Source organism: Epinephelus moara, chromosome 20 (assembly GCF_006386435.1).
Source record: "Epinephelus moara isolate mb chromosome 20, YSFRI_EMoa_1.0, whole genome shotgun sequence".
Taxonomy (NCBI): domain Eukaryota; kingdom Metazoa; phylum Chordata; class Actinopteri; order Perciformes; family Serranidae; genus Epinephelus; species Epinephelus moara.
In genome coordinates, this window is record NC_065525.1 from 22,109,509 (window position 1) to 22,131,978 (window position 22,470).

At 43.5% G+C, this 22,470-nt stretch overlaps 1 protein-coding gene across 2 annotated transcripts in view; it reads left to right on the plus strand.

The window, feature by feature from the left end:
• The window catches only part of shank3a (SH3 and multiple ankyrin repeat domains 3a), a 267,152-nt gene that overhangs the window by 233,885 nt on the left and 10,797 nt on the right, over positions 1-22,470 (plus strand). The window contains exons 16-25 of one of the 2 annotated variants that reach the window (XM_050073917.1): positions 6,852-6,927; positions 10,321-10,403; positions 12,546-12,670; positions 13,062-13,197; positions 16,795-16,875; positions 17,054-17,077; positions 17,459-17,586; positions 17,833-17,938; positions 18,657-19,183; positions 19,291-21,404. In XM_050073917.1, coding sequence (XP_049929874.1) covers positions 6,852-6,927; positions 10,321-10,403; positions 12,546-12,670; positions 13,062-13,197; positions 16,795-16,875; positions 17,054-17,077; positions 17,459-17,586; positions 17,833-17,938; positions 18,657-19,183; positions 19,291-21,404 — 3,400 coding nt within the window. The remainder of the gene's footprint in view (positions 1-6,851; positions 6,928-10,320; positions 10,404-12,545; positions 12,671-13,061; positions 13,198-16,794; positions 16,876-17,053; positions 17,078-17,458; positions 17,587-17,832; positions 17,939-18,656; positions 19,184-19,290; positions 21,405-22,470) is intronic. The other variant, XM_050073918.1, reaches the window with a different exon arrangement.

Sequence of the window (22,470 nt, forward strand, 5' to 3'; positions counted from 1 at the left end):
CACAGAGACGGTGTGTGTGCCTGTGTTGGTTTGTGTTTCCATGCATCTGTGTTTATGTGATGTAGCTCTTGTGTCCTTCAGACAAGGACAGCGAAGGTGTTACAATTTGTCCTGAATAGAGAAGCACTGTGAGCTAAGACAGCGACATTCACAGCAGAGCTGTGAGAGATGTGGCAGGTTAAACAGGGACAGAAAGAGCAGCGACGTTACAGCGTGAAGTACAGCTTTGTGTGCTAAATATGCTTCCGTCTCTGGATTTTAACACACTACATTCACAGCTATCGCCAGCGAAAACAAACAGCTCATTCTCACATTTTTATGGATGAGTTATCGCTCCTAACACATGGAAACAAAACCTTTCAATCAATACCACATTAAGTCTGTAGATGAGGCAGACGCAGAGCATTTATCTGTTAGCATTTTTTGACATTAACATTTACATGTCCAATAGAAAACAGGCCAACCCCATGTTGCTCTTCATCCCCATCCTCTCTTTCAGTGCTCTCCAGCAGAAGTGAAAGCCAAACCCTGATTTACGCTTGCTGTTTTGCCTTGCTGTATATTTGTGTTTTTCCGGTGCTATGTCCTCCATTTTTGTAGCTTCCTCTTGGATGCGTGCTACTTACGTTCTGGCACCTGGTCACCATCTTTTCTCTAAAGTCCTGATCTAACTTGTAAGCTGTTACTGGCTAGAGCCTGTTAACTCAGACAGGGTCTCTGCAGTTTAGTACTCCGCCACACACTTCTAGTGGGTCATAAGTGATGATTGAGAGTGATTACTTTTGTGTTAGTCTGTGTACTGTTTGTGAGGAAAATTATGTATAGCATGCCTTTAATAAGTCTTACTAAAATTAATAACATTACCTAAATCAGTTGTCAGGGTTTTAGTGCTGCATTTTCATGTGTATGTGGCCAGTGCAGTGATGTTATTTTTGCTTGGACGTCATGAGGTTAAAGTTTGTGTAGGTTGTGATGTCACTATAAAGTATGCATTAAGACAAAAGGGGTTGTTTTGACTGAAGCCCTGTATCAACTATTCCCACAGAATTAGAATCTATGTGTGACGGTAGCTGATGACAGGAGTTGGGCTGGAGGGGGGCCAACTTTATAGGTTTTTTATTGCTGTCTCCTTGCCTGTGTGTCCTCTTGTGTCAGTCTGTGTCCCCTCTAAATATGGAGTTTTTTGTGGGTCTGTGAATAGACCCACAAAAAACTCAGCCAAAGTTTTTGAATTTTTGAGTTGGTTGATAATTGATCAGTCAATCCGATCACAGCTGATCAGAACAGATAAATGGATTAGAGGAGCAGCTGCTGCAGAGCAAACTTTTAGACCTACCGCAATGAACAGTTAAGTTTCACTTTCACTGCACCTGGCGATCTGTTTCTCCATCTGTGCTCAGGGTATGTGCTACACTCCAGGAGTGTGGAGCAACACATAACTGAACAGTATATGTATATATTCCAACAGAGCTCCTAATGAACAGTCCAGCTCCAAATCCAGAAAACCAAAATGTGGCGGCGGATGTTTTAATCATGGTGGGCAGCCAAAAATAGATTAATGTGTGGAGAAACCCTGGAATGATAAAGATATTGACATTATCAGTGCATTCAAAGTTGTTTCAGACAGCATGATTGGTACACTTATGTTCATTTCTATCAAAAGTATGAGGTAATAGAACCCCTCTCAGCTTTTGGGTCTGCACAGGAGATTGTGTTTCTCTAAATGGTTGCACATCAACTTCATTATTCAGTTGAAGGACAGAAATATTGTCCCTCCTACAGTACAGTTTACACTAGGCTGCTAACAGTGAGTAATGATTTATTTATGTCTAGTTATTTGTGACATGGGTTTAATTTAGTGGCCTGTACCAACTATTGAACACATCCTAGCAAGGTCGTGTGTTCATACCTAACCTGTATGATGCCAATATAAGGAACTTGGTCCAGTTTGTTTACATGGTTATATATTACCAGTTAAACATGTGGTATCGAGACAGCCTAAAGAGCTTTAAGTCAGGTGATGTTTGTTTATGGCATGAACACAAAGTAAATAATTCATAGGGTTACTTGATTTGAATTATTGAAGTTCAGTTAGATTTAGGAGAGATTATAGGAGCATATTACTCTACGGATGTTTGTTTATGGTGTGAACACAAAGCATGTGCAGGTGCAGGTGTGAACACAGCCTTAATGTACAGTGTACTTGCCTGCTGTGAATTATTTTGACCAGCAGGTGCCCCTAGTGCATTCCTGAAGCCTTTAGTGCTCCACACAAGTGGCTGGAAAGCATCAATGCTTTAGTAAGTCTTTTAGTCTTTTTTTTTTTTTTTTTTCATCTAAACCATGTTTTCTGTCATCAGAAATATGAAATTTATTACCTCATTTGCAGGAGAAAATTCCTCCCAGGAAACACCAACTAAGAGCCAGGTGTTTGAAACAGAGAGTGTAAAAGCTTTAATGAGCACGGGTGTAGACGTGAGTGCTGCTGTGTCATATCAGTACGTGATAGAGACAGAGGAAACTTAAGACATGCTGATGTTATCTATTGTAACAGTCATACCTGTAGTATCTATCTATGTCTATCTATCAGTAAGTGGCTCAAATAAAACTTTTGCTTTGACCAAATTTTACTTTTTTTCTTCATGTGCTAGACATTGTTTTTCTAAGGACGTCATTACCACCATCTGTGTTCCTGTCACCAGATGCAGCATCTAGACTCTAATGAAAATGCTACTCTCCTTAGATCTCTCTTATTAAACCACATTCTGAGGCCACCTCCTAATGTGCACTCACAGGCAATCGTCTCTCATGCTGTTTTCTGAGGGAAATGACCTTCCTTCTTTCCTCTCTTGCTTTCCCCCTCAGTGTGTTTACAAAACACTGTGCCATTATACTTTGTTATTTCTTTTTTTTTTTTGTTAAGATGTTTTGCTAATGTTCATAATTTTTCTTTTTGGCTGTTTATTTATTTATATTTTTCTTTGTCTGCAAAAACTGAGTGGTTTGAAGAAAAACATTAACTGAATGTTTTATCTGGACATCAGTATTATCACCAAACAGTGACGGTATGTCTAAAGCCAACCAGCTGCCATTTTTTGTCGTGGCTCTCATAGTAGGTGGTAATCCTTTAATGTGTTTCATTTTAACATGACTGTACAACAAAGAGTTTACTGAGTGACATCCAGCGAGTTCGTCATCGTCTTTGTTCTCTGAAATCTCAGTGTACTTATCTGCCCCTCTGACAGCCCAGATGTTGTAGCTCTAGTGCAGATTGGAAAATGCTTCTCGTTGTTTTATTCCCACCTGGTGCTAAAACACAGCCTCCTGTACTAGTAAGCTAACCATGGTGATAATAATAATAATAATAATATAAAGCCTCAAAATGTGCATTACTACTAAAACAACAGCCTTTACTTACAGTAGTGGACGCCTTTTGTCGTTTCTCTTGTTTCCAGTGTGTGTGTGTGTGTGTGTGTGTGTGTGATAGATGGAAGTGGAGTTTAGGTTATCTGTGCTATCAGGGCCCTGCCTTTAGATGCTCCTGGGCTGTACAAAATAGATGACAACTGTGATGAATGAGCTGCATTTCACGCTCTTAGACTGCATCTGGTATCACACGGCGTGCACGGGCTGCGCACACGCACACATACTGTACATACACAAATGCATATACCGCTCAGACACACAAAATACTCTCAGCGTGCACATTTACATTTAACAACTCCCCAGATTATCCAGCATTTGGCTGATTTTCTTTTTCTCTTGTCCCTTTCTGACGTGAGGGCTTTTTGATGATTGTGTGGCTGAGTGAGAATGTGCGTGTGAGACACTCTAAATTTGCGGGAGAAGACGATTGCTGACTCATCTACAACTTTCTCCCCAAATATCACCTCTTCTTTGATCTCTTCTTTCTTTTGACAACCAGTGCTTACAAAATGCCATGTCTTTCCTCCCAAGAGCGGACGTAGAGTAACCTTCTGATCCAGACAAAATACCAACCAGCCCTCGCCTCTCATCTCGTTTCTGCCTTACCTCCTCTGATAACCGATAACCTAGCAAAAACGCCCACTCAGCTTCCACCTTGATTACAAACCTCCTGCTTTGATACTCACACACTCTTTATCAATCTTCAATTTTCTTCATGTTTTTGTGAGAAAATGCCGTTCGTTTTCATGTACCCACTTTCCCTCAACCTTCCTTTTCCACTTCCCATTTGAGTTTGTAATTTCGCACATTTCATGTCTTTGTACGGTCGTCTTAGTCATCCAGGTTGTTTGCCTGATTCCAGATGGAATTGTGAACTTGTTACACTCCGTTTCCTTAGTGGAGTAGGTGGATCCAAAAGTCTGGACCCAGGCAGCCAAGTTGTAAGATGTCGGAGCAAATTAAAAACAATTCACAGGGCTTCCTTTTGGCAGCAGAGAGGGCTAAAGAAACAGGGTCTGATTGGAGGAAAGGGATGGTGACACCACTTATCTGCTGCTTACAAAGTTGCTATAACATCATTGCCTCGGCAGTTTTCCAACACACCTATAAACCAAGTCCAGGGAGGTGGGTGCCAAAAGGAAGATACCCTCTTCTCAACTACATCCTCATCCAAAGAGATCAATGCTGAGGAAATCCTAAAATAAACAATCCAGATTTCACAATTTGTTCTGACACATATTTTCCAGAATGACTTTTGTCCACCCTCTGAGAACTTGTTGCGTTCAGCTGTGGGTTGTTTGTGTGGGTGGAGAGAGCAGTGATCGATAGCTTAGTAAGAACAAAACAGTCAGAGTGGTTTCAGTATAGAAAATATAAGACACATAGCCCTTGAATGCAAATGCTGCTATTGGAGAAACCGGTGTCTCTGCTTTTTCAAGCCGAATTACTCTCTGTATTATTGATCACTGCAGCAAAATTATGACTCCAGAAAGAATCACGTTTTCTCATCCTGATGGAGTGAACCCAAAACTTGATAATAGCAAATATCTGTCACGCTCGTTTGTGGCTGCACTGCAAATATCTGAGCATGTCTGTCAAAAATAAAACATCTAACAATAGTTCAAAAAAGGGCAATTAGATCGGCAAAAGTTTTTTTTATGACCATGAAAAAATGTTTTAGGTGAGAATTTTCTTTGGAGCTAAAAACCACAAGTCAAACACATAATGTTGAAACCAGTGACCATGGCGGTGACACACTGACCAATTCACTGTGGTTCTCTGGGAAGAGATGGGCCTTGTTATCAAACAGGCAGAGCTTGGTCTTGTAATGTAGGCTGCTTTCATTAAAACAGCCTCCTTCCTGTGACCAAGGCATGTGTAGTGAGGGATGAGGAAAGCCACGCATTCGCAATCATGCTGAAACAAATGAATGTGTAAGAATCAGAGAGATTGAGATTCGCACAGCGGCGCTCTAGGAGAATGAAGAACACAGCACAAGTAAACAAGATTTTAATAGGACAGCAGATGAAGAAAATGAGACGGCAGGTGAGAGCGGAAGAGCAGAGGATGATGGTTCAGAACTTGGAGCGAACTGCTAAATCCTTTATATTGTTTTTGCCTTTCTGCTCCGTCACCAAGTGTCAGTGGATGCAGTTATCAGAGCTTCAAGTTGTTCTCAGCTGACAGTCTGTCAGTCACACACACAGTCAGATGGACAGGCTAAAGTGGATCTGAGGATACCAGCCACTTCAAGTCTGCTCACTCACTTTGATCTCTTTCCCTACATGTCTTTCTTTCTCATACAGACTGGATATCTCAAACAGCTTGATGTATTGCTTTTATTAGATAGCAGACAGTAGAAGTGACAGGAAACAGAGAAGCAGGGGGAGCCGTGTGACCAAGGTTACAAGCCAGACTTGTGGCTTCACGCCGCGTGTCTCACATCACCACCAGGACGCCCCTCGCTCTCACAGCTTTGCCCAATTAAGAGTTTCTGTGTGGCCTGAAAGGTTCTCGGGGTGTGTAGTCAGCAGATTGCTGTTTAGTGGAGGTGCAGTGTGTATTATTGGGATGGGGAGAGGGCATCGATCTCTATCAGCACTCCCATAGGATGAATCCACCCACATGCTGACAGGAACCACGCACACTGTGCACACACACACACTATATTAATTGAGCTCAACACGGTTTCCGTTCTTGTGCATTTGCCCGCTTTTAAAGAAAGACTTTCAAGGAAGAATTATGCAATTATTTTACTGTTTCAAAAACAAAAAATTACCATGGAACAATTATACTCTGGTAGGTTATGATAAATGAAGCATGTTAATGATAATTACTTCTCTGTGGTAGCTTAATTCCTCTCTGTGCTAACTGAATTAAATTTTTTGCTGACATTTTTATATTACCATGCAAAGAGCTGAGGCAGAAACAGCCTTGACATTCTTGGATTTTCATGGATTTGTTAAACGTCACTAGCAGAAGTGAATCTTTTCCAATAAAATAAATCTTCCTAAATCACATTTAAGAAGTGCGTTCCTGGGATTCAGCTCCTTTACTCAATTTTGTGACAAAATGCTGCAAGAACACTGCACACTGGCAAATGTGGCTAACCTTGCTTTCAAGACACTTCACTAGGAATTTAAACTTGTAATGATGTGTCTCTGATATGAAATCACAACAGCAATTTAGTCACAGTTTGATGGCACTACTATTTAACATTTTGTATAAGGCCTTGGTAAAGATAAAGCAAAACCAGGAGTTCACAGTTTAAATATCTTCTCTACATAATACCAAAAGCAGGTGTACTTATACATACAATAGATTACCAAATGAGTTATTGACTTTGAACTTGAATACACTATTTCAACCCAGTATGAACAGATTTATCAATTTTAAATTAAAAAGCCTTTTAATCTGTTTTGCAGAGACACGGGAGGACCGCACTAAGAGACTGTTCAGACACTACACTGTGGGATCCTACGACAACTTCACCTCATACAGGTACAGCCTCTTTCCTTGAGCTGGCTTGCTACTGCACCATGCAGGCCCTGTGTTTGTGTATACTGTGCTGCACAAACTAAAGTGGTCATATCGCAGAGAGCTTCCTTTACTGATCAGGGGTAATGGAGTCCATGTGAGAGGGATTTAGAGTACCTTGAAGCTGCTGCCATCTAAAGGCATAAGGATGCCAGTGCACCCAGTTCTAAATGTGAAACGCACATGCATATGAATTGCATAGCCAGTTTTTTTCTGTCAGCATGTGCACTGTTCACACACATGCATAGTATATACTCAAGCACAAGCACAGTTTTGTGATTTGCTGCCTTGATGTTCTCATTCAATCTATTTAATGTTTTGTTTCTCTACTCTTAGTTCATGTCCTTCTTTATTTGCTGTCCCTGTCTAGAGTTTGACATTTATTGCACAGGGGGTGTCAGTGCTCCCTCTCTTCTAAATCAGATTTGTTAGCTGCGAGTGAAGTAGCAAGCTATGTTTGGTTTTGTTATGATGCAAATTCTGGCTTTAATGCCACAGTGTGTCAGTTTGAGATACAGCGCTAGTCTGAGTGAGCATTGTTTCCACCCACTTTCTCAGCCTTTTATAAAATGTCAAGTTCTTGCATTCTAGGTTTTTAGTTGGTTTAAATGTCATCTCTATTACCAGAGCTCCAGGTTTGTGGAATTAGCATAACCACAGCCACACTAGCCTGTGATAGTCGAGGCATTGCGTGGTGTGTATATATTATTTTTTTAAAAGGCAGACAGTGCCATAGTTTAGTTGTGAACTTGACAAATAGAGATTGAGGTAAGTTTCTTGTTGCTTTCCAGAGGTGCCACAGTAAGAATCAGCTCTGCACAAAATCACAGCAGGTTACAGCCATGAGACTGACATTTTAAGAGTCAGATGCAACATATGAATATCTGAAAAAAATACCAGTTGCACATGCCAGCTAAACGCTCAGGTAGGACAGAAACTTATTGAGTTACAGTCCTTTAGATGGATATCTGCACTGCAGTCTGAGGAATACTAAAATCACTAATGTCAAAGGACAGGTTTATTTTGAGGAAACATTTATCATTTCAAATCTTACATCAGAGTTTCTTTATTGAGTTATGTAGGTGGATAGAGATTCTGAACAAGGACAGTGAGCTTATTGCATTAATGTGGCATTTGGGGCATAGAGCAGAGATGAAAGCGTGGTGGATAAAAGGGTTTGGACTAAAACAAAGCATCTTACTGATGCTTAACCAACACAGCTTTCTGTGCATAACAATCAGTGCAAAAGTGGATAGATAGCTTTTTATGAAACCAAACCTTTGACCTCCCTCCTGCAGAAAGGTTTGTCACGGGTCTCCTGGCTCCAGCAGCAGGAGCTCTGTGTTCCCTTGGTAAGTCTGAGAGGGTGAAGTGTATCTAAGCTAATGGAGACTGCAGCCGCCTACTGAGTTGCAACCTGAACACCAACCCTCTACTTCTGCCTCAGCTGTGAGGTAGGATGACTGATGATAATGAAATTCGACAATATACTACAAAACTTTTGTCAAGGTGTTCAGGCTGTAAACAGTAATCAAAGTGTGGTGTGAAAAGACTGAAGATTACAAGTAATACTGCAATTTTTTGTAAATTGTGTACATCAAATTTAAGTTTTAGAGTACTGAGTTATAGTTATCTACACTTTAAAGGAGCAGTGTGTCCGATTAAGGGGGATTTAGTGGCATCTAGCAGCGAGGAACCAGCTGAAACCTCTTCAACTTGAGATTCCTTCAGTGTTCATTGTTCAGGAGGTTTTTACTGGGAGCCACATTATCCTCAGCAGTCTCTTCCTCTCCAAAACAAACAGACCCAGTGATTTAAACCGGTAAAAATCACTGAATAAAGCAGTGCACGTTGCAAATCAGTGTTTCTCTTTTGCTTTTTGGCAAGTCACAGAAGGGCCCCTAGCCTAACACCTGCTAATGTGTGCTCACCTTTTTTCTCTAACAACTGAATGTGTGCTCACATTTTTTCTGTTCCAGACTTTGAAGAGATTTTTACCGTGAGGCAAATTACTCTGGCGGTCTCTTCCTCTCCAAAACAAACAGACTCAGTGATTTAAACCAGTAAAAACACTGAATGAAGCAGTTTTGCATTTTAAAAAATCAGTGTTTTTCTGATTTCTCTCTTTGCGAAGGGGCTGCTAACAAAAAGTGGCCGACGTGAAAATGCAAATGGCCTTATTTAGAGCCAGTGTTTGGTTTGTCCATTGCGGGCTGCTGTAGAAACATTCCAGTGCAACATGGGGATCTCGGTAGATGAGGACCTGCTCCCTGTACAGATATAAACAGCTCATCCTAAGGTAATAAACACAAAACTATTATTTTTAAGTGATTATATACACTAAAGAAAAAATACTTATTATATTATATTCTGTTTCTGCCCAATATATCCCCCTAAACCCTACACACTGGACCTTTAAGTGCGGCATATTTAAGCCACCTTTATAATGTTTTTAATCTACATCTTTCATTATCATATATGTAGATTAAAACCATTACAACTCATACTTACTGTCATCAGTTTGATGAGAAAGGCAGGTTTATCTGAATATTTTTTTGCACACGTCCAGCCATTATGCTGATTTTCGCTTTGCTGCAAAGACTGCTTTACTAACTCTGCTTCAGTTTTGGCTCACAGGCTTTGGACACAGATGTGTGGCTTGAAAAAAAAAAAAGGATGCATTTAAGTGTGTGCAGAGCAGCACAGGTTGACACCATCTAACAGCCTCTACCCCTTAACACTCAGGAAAATCAGGCAGTGATGAAGTGCTCACTTACTTTTTCCTCCTATTCCCTCTATCATTAGTCAGGGGATAATATTGCATCTTAGCCATCTCTGTCGGTTTCTTTAGCAGAAGCTCTCCACACCCTCCTCAGCTGCAGTCTCATCTGAGGGATCAGCCCGAAGATTGATTCACTCTTAGGTTTTATCCCACAGATACTTCAGAATCACAAGGACTCTCTCCCTCTCTCTCTCGTCTGCTCATTCTCTTTTTCTCTATACCAGTGTGTGTGTGTGTGTGTGTGTGTGTGTGTGTGTGTGTGTGTGTGTGTCTCTCTCTCTCTCTCTCTCTCTCTCTCTCTCTCTCTCTCTCTCAAAATACTGGTACAATCCCAGGGAATCCTGTGCTGTGGTTGCTTGCTTGGCTTTTAACATGATTGGTTAATTGGTTAATAGGAAAGGAATTATAGGTGTGTATATATGTAATGTATATGTGTGTGCCTCCGTCTCCTCCCACTTGTCAACCCCCCCGACCAACCCTCTTTCCTCTCCTGCCCTCCCTCTCGCCCCTCTCTCTCTGTGTGTGAGGATGGTGTTGGATTCATACCTGCTCTCTCTCTGCTCTCTCCTTCACAGTGACTATATCATAGAGGAGAAGAATGCTGTTTTACAGAAGAAAGAAAATGAGGGGTTTGGCTTTGTCCTGCGGGGAGCCAAAGGTGAGACACACACGCGCGCACGCGCGCACGCGCGCACGCGCGCGCACACACACTTTATCCAAAGCATTCACTTTCACTACCTACCTGTTTTCAATGTGTGAGAGCTTTGATGTGAGAAATAGTTTGTTGATCTGAGTCACGGAGTACGGCTCAGTCTGTGTTGTTACTGTGTGAGTCAACAACACGACCAGCTTTGGTCAACATTCAGCTTGTATACTCAGATGCACTCTGTGTGTGTGCGTACGTGCGCGCGTGTGTGAGTGAGTGCACGTAGCCCCTTTGGTGGCGTCATCCTTGGCTGAGCTGTCGGCTAGCTGTCCCATCTGTTCTCCACACATGGCGTTCAGCTTTAGTAGAGACGCACTCCTCACTCCCCTCCTCTCCTATTGCTCTCATCTTTGCTCTGTCTGTTCTTGTTTTTTGTCACCTTCCTCACATCCTCCCCGTCCATTTTCCTCTCAAAATACTTTCACACAATAGCTTTCAAACCTGTCCACGTTTCAACCGGTATCGCCCCTCTACTCCTCTCCGTCGCCACAAATTCATTTTACTCATGCACGTGCCAGCTCCCCTGCTCAGGCTGGTTACCATGGCAACCCCTCTCAGGCACCTTGCCGGGAGTCTGAGTGTGCTTTACTGCTCCATCACTCACTACCATGGATCTTGGCTCACCCCGCTCTCTTTTACTCACTCTGTCTTTTACTCCCCAGTACCCTCAAACACACACACACACACACACACACACACACACACAAACACACACACATGCATGAACACACTGCAGTTCACTTAGTGGTCCTCTGAGAACTCTCATGTGTCAGTGATTTAGTTGGATTCGTTCCAAGATTAAATGGAGTTTGTGGTGGCGCACTCACTTAACAAAGTGGGCTTGTGTACTGTATGTGTGTGTGTGTGTGTGTGTGTGTGTGTGTGTCTTTTTTGTTGAGACATACATGCAGTTGTGCAAGCGTGTAAGCATGTGATTGTATGCCACTACAAAAAATAATTCAGGTAACAGTAGCACATTCACCCAGGGCTACTAGTATCACTGACTAATATAGAGACCTTTAATCAAGGAATAAAACTAAACTGTGCAAATGTATTAATTAAATCACTTTAGTAAAGCAATAAGAGAAGTTTTTAAAAATGTAGCACAGCCTCCAAGGAAATTAAAATAGAGCAGATTTAAACCAGCAGCCAACAGTTTCCAAATATTATTTGCAGCATGTAATAAATGTTCTGTTTGTGATCTTGTTGTGATCATTGGCAATCTAATTTGCTAGAAAAGCATAAATGAATCAAAGGAAGTCCTGATTCTTTGAAGTGGGGTCATATGGGGTACTTATACATAGATAGTGTATTACATACAGTAGATGTCTGCCAGCTTGGAGATTCGACAGACATGAAATGTGCTGCTGTGGACGGGGGCAGCTGCAAAACATATTTTAGCCACCTAAAAACATCAATATTAGTTCAAGTGTGCACTATATTGAGAATAATTTAATCACTTTACATTGCCATCAGACAGCCCATTTCAATAGGGAAGCCATGAACATCTCCAGTTCCAGATCTATGCTCTCCTCAAAGCCACCAGACTCCATTGACAAAAACAGTGATTTTGGCTTGCTGGACATTAGAGCTGCTGGTCTACTGCGGCCTCGCTCAGTTAGTTAGTTTGTGTAACTGTGTGACTTTGGTGAATCCAAACTAAGCCTTTTAAATGCCAAAGTCACACAATAAGTCAAACAAACTAACTGATGGAGGCCTTGGTAGACCAGGAGCTCCTGTGTTCAGTGATGTTAAATCGTTGTTTTCCTCAATGGAGTCTGGCTTAGAGGAAAGCAATATAACTGTTTACATCCTCATCAGAAATAGCTGTCCGATGGCAGGGTAAAGCAGGGAAAATAATCTAAATATAGCATTCACTTAAACTGATATTGATGTTTTTAGGTGGCTAAAATACATGTTGTTGCTGCCGTGTTGCTTAGCTCTGTTGTTCTTCAAACTGGGGGTGTGCCAACTGACATCTGCTGTAGGTAATACACTGACTATGGATAAGTACCTCATACAACCCCACTTCAAAAGATCCAAGCTATCCCTTTAACTCCTCTGAGTGGGTTTACTTTTTGTGTTTCTTCTCAGCTGAGACGCCCATTGAAGAGTTCACCCCCACCCCAGCATTCCCTGCCCTGCAGTACCTGGAGTCTGTGGACGTGGAGGGAGTGGCCTGGAGGGCCGGTCTGAGGACAGGAGACTTTCTCATTGAGGTAATTAAGGACAGCTCTTTACTTGCTTCCTCTCCATCTGTATCTGTCTCATTACTGAACACACCGGTGATGTCCCTGAACAGAGAAAAAAACTAATAACTGCAGTCTGCACAGTCACATGGTACACTCATGGATCTGACGCATATTTCCTCCTGTGCCAGCAAAATGGGTTTGTAGATATTTGTGAATATTTGCAGCTAACATATGAAGCTATACAAAGCAGTCATTGATCCAAGCTATCCCTTTAACTCCTCTGAGTGGGTTTACTTTTTGTGTAAACTAATTAACCAGAACTTGGTAACTATGGTGCTTTGGTGTCAGCAGAATTGTTGGAAATGGTCGCACTTGTGTTGACGTGGCTCACTCTGTCTTTGTGTTTGTTTTGTCTCAGGTAAACGGGGTGAATGTAGTGAAGGTGGGCCATAAACAGGTGGTGTCCTTGATCCGGCAAGGGGGCAACAGGCTGCTGATGAAGGTGGTGTCTGTCACGCGCAAACCGGAGTCTGAGGAGGTCGTTCGCAAGAAAGGTAAAGACCAGAGGAAAAGCTCCTCTACATTAAACTCGTATTTCCACATGTGAAATATTACATTTCATATGTAATAAATGACATTTCTAAAATGTGATTTTCTTCATGTTAAATGTCACAAAATTCCACTTTATATATGTGCTTTTTGTAACTATTATTAAACATAAAAATTAGTATGAACAGTAATTTAAATATAACTTATTCCCCTAATTATGTAGTAATGGCTTAATTGAAGTATAGTGTGTGCTTTAGGGATTTTAGCATGACGCATAGTTTGCTATAGGATGTCTCAGTTGTTTGCTAATAAATTTTATAGCTGTAATGTAATGGAGACGTTTAAGTTGGTTTCATATTACAGAGGACTTAAAAAGATATGTGTGTTTCCGTTGTCAAGGTGATTTCTACTACGTTCGCCTGCTGTAAATTCATGTGGTTTCCATGTCAACCACAGCTCGCCATTACTCAGCTCCCACACAGTCCTGGCACTATGACCTCAGGACTGTGTACACTGCAATGGTGTGTGTGTGTGTGTGTGTGTGTGTGTGTGTGTGTGTGTGTGTGTGTGTGTGTGTGTGTGTGTGTGTAAGAGTGGTGTGCGCACCTCCTTTGCGATTATTGAGATACAGAGACAGTGATAAATGGGTTTGACCTAGTTTCATTGGGACAGTACTGTATCAACTAAATCCTGCTACTCAGGGCCTTATGCTGTCTCTTAATCTGTCTCACTGTCTCTCTGTCACCCCTTTGTATCTTTCCTTATGCTTGTCTCTTTTCAATAAACTCATCTCTAGACATTGGCCATCATTCTTCTAGCTTTTATCTTTACTAGATATGGCTGATGATAGTTTATACAATTTAACATATTTTGACAAGAAAAAAAACTGCACTCAAGGTCCACTAACTGCCTTTTTTTTTTTGGAGCTTTGATCCGCATGTCCCATCTCCCTCAGTGGATTGAGTTCACTCAGTTGTCATGATTTATTTAAGCAAAAATTTGACATTTTGGAAAATATGCTTAGATGAGATGATCAATACTGCTTTCATTTCTATCCGTTAAATATAAAGCTACAGCCGGCAGCTGGTTAGCTTAGTTTAGCACAAAGACTGAAAACAAAAGGGAACAGTAAGTTTGGCTGTGTCCTCCTACCAGCATGGCTAAAGCTCACTAATTAACACATTATATCTCGTTTGTTTAATCCATACAAAATTCGAAGTGTTAAAATGACAATTTGCCATTTTACGGGGGATTATGTGCCAGACTGTTTCTCTCTGTGAAGTTGTCAGCCAACCAGCGGAGACTCTGGGTCTCCACTCTCAGTTACATGTTGTGACCAAGAAATAGTCCGCCACATAAAAGGGCGAATTGTGATTTTCACACTTTGGTTTTTGTGTGGATTAAACAAAGAGGAAAGTGTTAATTAATGAGCGTTAGAGGTGCTGGTAGGCAGATCTTGTTACCTTTGGACACAGACAGGCTAGCTGTTGTTTCCAGGCTTTATGCGAGAGAAAATAAGAGAAGTATCCATCTTGTCATCAAACCATCACCAAGAAAGCAAGTAAGTGTATTTCCCAAAATGTCTGTCTATTCTTTTAACATTTTTGTTCGCTTACTCCCAGTATTTTAAGTCATTTGTGCAATATAGCACCATTATGGTAGATGTATTGGAACTACATGAAAACATGTAGGCATAACTGCATTTATTTAATGTGTCTTTACCTCAGTGCCTTTTTGTCTTTTTGTGTTCTCAAGTCATTGTCTGTTGCCTCCATTAAAGCTTGCTTATCTCTGCTGAGACCACAGATATTCAGTAGGTAATAGAAGGAGCGAGGTAACTGTAAAGACAATAGCTGGTGCAATTCCTTTATTGTAAATTGAAGAAAAGATGGACAGATCGATTCAAGTGCTGAGAACAGTGCAAACAGCTGCAGACAAGATGGAGCGTGTTTAGTGTTTCAGACCTCAGAACAGGATTCTTCATTCCTCTTTCAAACTTCTCCAAAATGTCTTCTTTTGTTACATCCTAAGCTGTGTCGAACACCCTCTCTCCCGCTGCACCGCTCCTCCGGTGGGACTTGGTGGGACTCTGCATATTGTGCCGCACCTTTGCACAAATGCACAGGCGCATGCTCTCACACTCTCACACGCACTCATACCCAGAGACTTGCAGGCAAACACACATACAAAACACACATTCTCTGCACCATGCGAGGCCTCACTACTGCCACTGTTGCCATGGTGACTACACTGCATGTTTGAATTAAGCATTACATTACAGCAAAAGCATCTCTCTCTCTCCCTCTGACTCTGTCTCTGTTCCTCTCACTTGCTCCGTCCTCCTCCGTCTCCTCTGCTCCCTGCCACTGTACCAGAATGTGCAGGCTGGTGAGGAAATGAAGATGTTTGATATGGACTGTACCCAGGATGGCGTATGTACACCAGATCTGCAGCTGCTGACGGCAGCAGGACAGTTAGGCTCTAGTAAGGCACTAGGGCATCTGTGGGATTTGGAGATCTATCGCTCTACAGTGGTGCATTGAGAGCTAGCTTGTCGATCTCGGAGACAGTGAGCTGATCTAGTTGTATTGTGTGGTATTGATAGGAAACTTGGGTTTGTTGCAGCATGTAGATACTGCTGCTGTATGTGGCTTTGGGATCTCTTTACAGCTGCATGGCATTTCACCGTTTATGCAGACTTAGCATGCTTAAATACATGATCACATTATTTTTAATTTGGTTAATTACGGTGTTTATTGTAACCTGTTTTAAAGCATTTTTTGGAAAACTGCAAGTCTGTCGTTTGCATTTGGAGCTTGTATTTGTTAGATGTGTTTTACTGCTTTGAGTGGGACGATAACAGCCCAGTTGCCTTGTGTGTGTAGTAGGATTGGGAGGCTCCCATGGGCTTTTGGGTATAAAGTCTGCAGCGCATCATTTTCCTTAGCTGTTGAATTTACTGTCATCTCTTCGTCTGTCAGCCCACATGTCATTATGTCCTCCCTCAGGGAGCTTTCTCTGTGTATCTGCATGTGGTCCCGCATGTGGGAGGATATGCATGTGTGTGTAAGCCGGTGTGTCAGCGCGTCTCTGTCTGATACACACCTGCTAAATTCCAGACAGGCAGCATATTAAAAGTAAGATGGAGGACTTTCTCCCTCTCCTTGCCACACTCATTTTACTTATTCTGCCTATCGTGGCAGACAAAATCTATTGTTCTGTGTGTAATGGGAGGATTCAGAAAGCCGGGGATGTTACAGAGTGGACTGAGCTGTACATTTACTGCCTCTGGGCTCCTCAGTGGAGAGGAATTCTTGCAGCACAAAGACTAGAAAACTGAAAGTCTTGGAGACAATCTGACAAATTAACAAGCCATCGGACCAACAGAGAGCCAAACATGAAGAAGCTGGGCTCCAACCGTAGCCTGAACAAGGTCCTGGTTAAGTGTGAGCCATCCAGTTCATCTGATTTTGACCAGATCAAAGCAGGAAGGACGGGATGGGCTGGCCGTCTGGGGGATGCAAGGAGGGCACTGAGCCGCAAACCAAAAGGATCTTCATCCCCCTCAACCTCATCCTCAACACCATGCCTTTTCTCCACAGCTCCCCCGCCACCCAAGAGAGCTCCCAGTACCACCCTGACACTACGCTCTAAGTCCATGACCGCTGAGCTGGAAGAACTGGGTGAGTGCCAGATAGCTGGCATGCAAACTCCACACTCTCGTCCTCCTTTTCTGTCACATTTCTGCTTTCCCTTTGTCATTAAAACTTGGTGTGTCTCCTAACTTTTAGAATAGTCACTTCTGTTGGCTTGTTCTTGTCATTTCCCCTCCTCTGCTGACGCTATCTTTTTCCCACCAAGCTTCTGCTCGGAGGAGAAGAGGAGGTGAGTCTGAGGCAAGAAACTGACACCTCTCTGAACGTCATAAAGATGATTTATCACTGCTGTCTCAAGTTAAGCAGTGTTGATTTAGAGGTGAAGAGCAGAACACTTGAAATATGTGGATTCTCTCTTTCTCTGCCTTTTGTCTTTTTTTCCTCTCTTTCTGTCTCTTTTAATTCTGAGTGCTCACTCCCTAGTGGTCATCGAGGAAAAAGTGAACTTGTTTTGAGATAGTGCAGCAATTTTATACAGTCCCATAGCGCATGACCTCACATTGCAGTGTATAGCTACATTTTGGAGATGCTTTTTTAATCACAATGTGGCACAACATTTCTCTGGTCTTGTGTCTCAGTATTTAGCTGTGGCTCATTTCCTTCTCAACAGAGAGACTAGATGAAATGTTGGCGTCCCAGGAGTCTATGTTGCGTTCTCAGCCCTCGGAGGCAGATTACAGAGCAGCTACTGTCAAACAAAGGCCTACCAGCAGGAGAATAACACCAGCAGAGATCAGTGTGAGTGCACCTACACACAGCACACTGGCAGACAGCATATGCCACTGTGCTGGCTTACATGCAAACTCAATCTGACGCATAACATAACTCAAAAACACCTGGGCTTCACAGCACTATGCAACACTGCACACATGTACGCATACACTTCTTTGTCCTGCTTTGTTGCTGGTATTCTGTATACAGTTTTCAGACGCATTAAAGGCATTAAAACTGTGTTTCATATATCTTTGTTTTGTTGTGCTGCAGTCACTCTTTGAGAGACAAGGAATGACTCTACATGGCGGTCTTCATCCAGGCGTTGAGAGAGGTCACATACCACTACCAAAGGGGATGTCCAGGACCAAGTCTTTTGGTAAAACAATCACCCATCCTGTACATATTCAAATAAGGTGAATGATAGTGTATCTTATGTACAGTATGCTTGTAGGTAATATATTGACATGTAGGGAATATAAGACAAGGAAGCTTCATTCTCTTTGTAAAATTGCATCACCACACCCACAAAGAATAGCATGTAGACAGCTGTACAGCAAATAGAAAATACTGAAGATGAAGCTGCATCCTCATCAAAGCCCTATTTTTGAGTTCCTATTGACAAGAAATACATATTAACAAATGTTGACATGGTTACAAGTATATACTTACATTGCATTACATGTTCCGAATGTGCAAATGTGCTTACTGGATATTCACGGAAACAGATTTGCAGAGCAGATGTTCAAGTACAGAGCCTATTTCAAAAGTAGATATACACATACATTATTAATAACATCTGTATTATTAAACATTTTTCCTGTTCTCAAGTACACTCATTAAATGAATGTTGAATTAATTGTTAAATAAGTCAAAAATAGTTACCAGTATTACAAGTTTTATTTAAATATTGTATAGCTGGATTTAAGACACCTTAAACATTATTAAATGTGTGACTTAACAGATTTACAGATGGATGCATTGCAGTGTATTTTTCAGGAAGCAGCTGTGGACCTGCTAGGCTGGTATGAAATGGTCTTATCTCATGAGCTTACTCCTGGTCACCAGAGGGTCTGTGCTCTTCCCTCCCTCATCAGGTGCCACTGAGGAGGATCGGCTGTCTGCCCTTGCAGGCGAGAACAGATTTCCACGCAGTTCCTCAATGACAGACACCCTCCGAGACCACTCACAGCCCCATCCCATCCCTCCACCTCCACAAACGGCACCTCCACCTCCTCCCTACTACCTAGACACTGGTCCTCCCCCAGCCTTCTGTCCCCCTCCTCCCCCATCTAGGACCCAGAGTCAGGGCCATGAGCCTGGAGGACGCTCCAGCTTCAAGCCCTCCTCCTTGGACCTGCCTTACGAGGCCGCACAGCGGCAGGCCACACACATAGAGAGACAGAAGAAAGCCCGCTCCATGATCATCCTCCAGGATTCTTCCCATCTACCTGTAGAACCTACAGAAATTCCCCGTCCTTCTGCTGCTACTCCACCTGAGCGAATCAAAAGGAAGGGTCGGGTTATTGACAACCCCTATGCTAATGTGGGTCAATTTAGCATTGGACTGTACACACCCACCAAACCCCAGAGGAAGAAAAGTCCCTTGGTGAAACAACTACAGGTAGGTTACATGTTGGGAACGGTCTTCTGTTTTGTTATTTTTTACTAATGTGTCAGAGACTCTCTAACTTTGACATGTTTGGCTGATTTATTTGTGTCTTACTGCAGGTGGAAGATGCACAAGAAAAAGCTAGTATAGCCTTAGCTGCTGCCCACTCCCGAGAGAGCTCACCCTCAGGACGACACCCACATACCCATGGACACACACATACCAGCCGTGCGGACTACTACCAGCAGCAGCTGATGGCTGAGCGAGAGCGTATGCGTGCCCAGGGGGAGATGATGTTTCAGGGTAAGGGCCCCTTCGCCGCTGCAATAGCTGGAGCAGTGAAAGATCGTGAGCGTCGCCTTGAAGAACGGAGGAAATCCACTGTCTTCCTTTCTGTTGGGACCATGGAGGGGGCGTCTGCAACCAGCTCCGACTCCCCCTCTCTGACTCAGTCTCACTCCATCGATGAACGGATGCTCACCCGAGAGCTGGGACAGCTGCCGCCCCCTGCCTTGGCCCTGAGCCCCTCACCTAGTGGGACCACCTTTATTCATCCACTCACAGGAAAGCCCCTGGACCCCAACTCTCCACTGGCTCTTGCGCTGGCCGCAAGGGAGAGAGCACTGACCTCCCAGAGCCAGTCCCCAACTGGCAGCCCAGAGCCTAGGACTAAACAGGAGCGGGCAGGCCAGAGCGTTATGTTCATTGACCCTCAGACCAAAGAGTCTCCACATGGGGAAGGGGCTCCCTCAACTCCCCCTTTTTCGCCTAAAAGCGCCAAGGCAGTGGGGTATGGAGTTGGATCCTCCCCGACATCTATTTTAGTTCCCCAGCCCACCAAACCACAGTGGGCCACATCACCATCACCTGTATCATTCCGGCAGGAGATGGAGGCCAGAGTAGAGGAGCGGAAGGAGGAGAAGAGACTAGAGGATAAAAAAAGTATGTTGATCAGTATTATGGATACGTCGCAGCAGAAAACGGCAGGGCTTATCATGGTCCATGCTACTAGTAACGGCCAGGCTGTCGGGGTGGGTCCAGAACTAGAACAGACACCTGCCCCAACATCCACGGAGCCCAGCAAATCTCCAACTCCACGAGCTAAATCCCCCAGTCCCACAGTCTCCCAGCCCCAAGCCCAGCTCCAGGCCCAGCCTCAAACTCAGCGTCCTGCCAGTCCAGCCCAAGAGAAGAGTCTGGCTCAGGGAAGCTCCGAGGAGGATGTGGATCCATACACAGTGACCCTGCCCCCAGCAATGTTGTCCTCCAGTGATGAGGAAACTAGAGAGGAGCTACGTAAGATTGGAGTTGTTCCACCACCGGATGAGTTTGCCAATGGGCTGCTGGCACAGGCACAGGGGACACCTGTGTCTCCAACTAAACCTGCCTCCGTTCCCACTACCCCTCCAACACCCACACCCCAGACTCCCTCAACCCCAGCAACCCCAACTGTGACCCCCACCCAGCCTCAGCCTCCCCAGCCGGCACCTCCACCCAGTGCAGCAGCTGTCTCAGGGAAGCCATCTGACCCTCTGGAGCCCCCACCGGTGGGCGAGTCTGGCTCTGCGGCTGACTCAGGCGTGGAGGAGGCTGACACGCGCAGCTCCAGCGACAGAGAGCGAGACCACCATCTTGAGACCACCAGCACCGTCTCCACGGTTTCCAGCATGTCCACATTGTCCTCAGAAAGCGGCGAGCCTGCCGACACACATACCACGCACACCTCCTATGCTGACGGGCAGACTTTTGTGCTCGACAAGCCGCCAGTGCCTCCTAAGCCCCGACTCAAGTCCCAGATAGGAGGCAGTAAAGGCCCCGTCACCTTCAGGGACCCTCTGCTGAAGCAGAGCTCTGACAGCGAGCTGCTATCACAACAACAGGCTGCCGCCCTGGCTGTTGCTGCAGCTGGAGGAGCTGGGCTGCCCTCAGGTGGTTCAGCCTCAGTGACTGGACTAGCCCCCACCAAGCCGCGCTACCTCTTCCAGCGGAGGTCCAAGCTGTGGGGGGACCCAGTGGAGCCTCGCGGGCCAGGGGTGGGGCTAGGTATTGGGAGTTTGGGCAATCTTGGTGGGCTGGGACTGGGACTGGGTGTAGATGAGGGAGCAAAACCATCTGTTATGGGGGAGCTCAGTTCACGACTACAGCAGCTAAATAAAGACACTAGGTCACTGGGAGAGGAACCACTGGGAGCATCACTTGATCCGGGGAGGAAGTCACCCGTGGCAGGTGCCAGGTAAGAAAACTGTATTCGACACTGCGTGACAGAACAGATGGTTACATTAAAAGTCATGATATATTTTACTCAGACAGTGGCAGAGACAGTGAGAGTTAACAACCTAAAGCAACTCCAGGGTTTAACATCAGAAAGAAGGGTCTGAAATCATCTTAAATTACATACTTGTCAGACACTGAGTTTAATTCTTGTCTCTTGTCTACCGACATTTTATATTACTCTTTATTTAGATCCATTATTATGTCGGCAGTCGATATCCCTTCTTGTTTTTTGCAATAACAAGCCCACTGGAAGAGAGATTGCAAACATAGAGGCTTTGATTTATTATTTAAAAGCAAACATATTTTGTAGACAACAATTTCAAGTCTATTTTGGTCTTAAATCTAATAACACTTATCTGGAAATAGGGATACCTAGAGGCTGAGTCAAAGAGGGTGGCTTTAAGTTTTATTTCTGTGCATGATTTGGTTTTATTCACATCTTAAAATATGCAAATGAATCCACATTTAAGCCAGTCCATTGTGATGGTAAGCGCTAATGAGATCAGAAGCCACCAGCATTGCTAGCATTAGCTACCCTTACAGTGTTAGTGTTACAGCATTGTTAATCTTCGCTTTAACTTTCTATGGGTCACAAAGCATGTTGCAGTGTCAGTGAGTAAAAAGCAAATATGAAGCATAGAGAAGAGGCAAAGGCAAGCTTGCTTCTCACAGCGACACTGGGGTCAACTAGAGCATCTGAAGCACAGTGCTGTTTTGTCTATTATCTGTGGGTTTCTTGTTTTCACACCATACCTGAAGGTACAATGAAGTCCTTTATATTTCTGCAGATGTGAGGACACCGAAGAGAGTAAACCTTAAGGTTATAGCCCCTAGGGTAAACTTAAGCTTTTTTAAATATATACTTTTCCTAACAAGCCTATCAACTAATCCCATTGGAAAATAACCCTTTACACATTTTGTTTCATGTATTTTCTTTTATCTATGATGTTACCTTGTTTGCATCACCTGATTCCTTCACTTACAGACTATTTCAGAGTAAAATTTACTTAAAAAAGAATATAAAA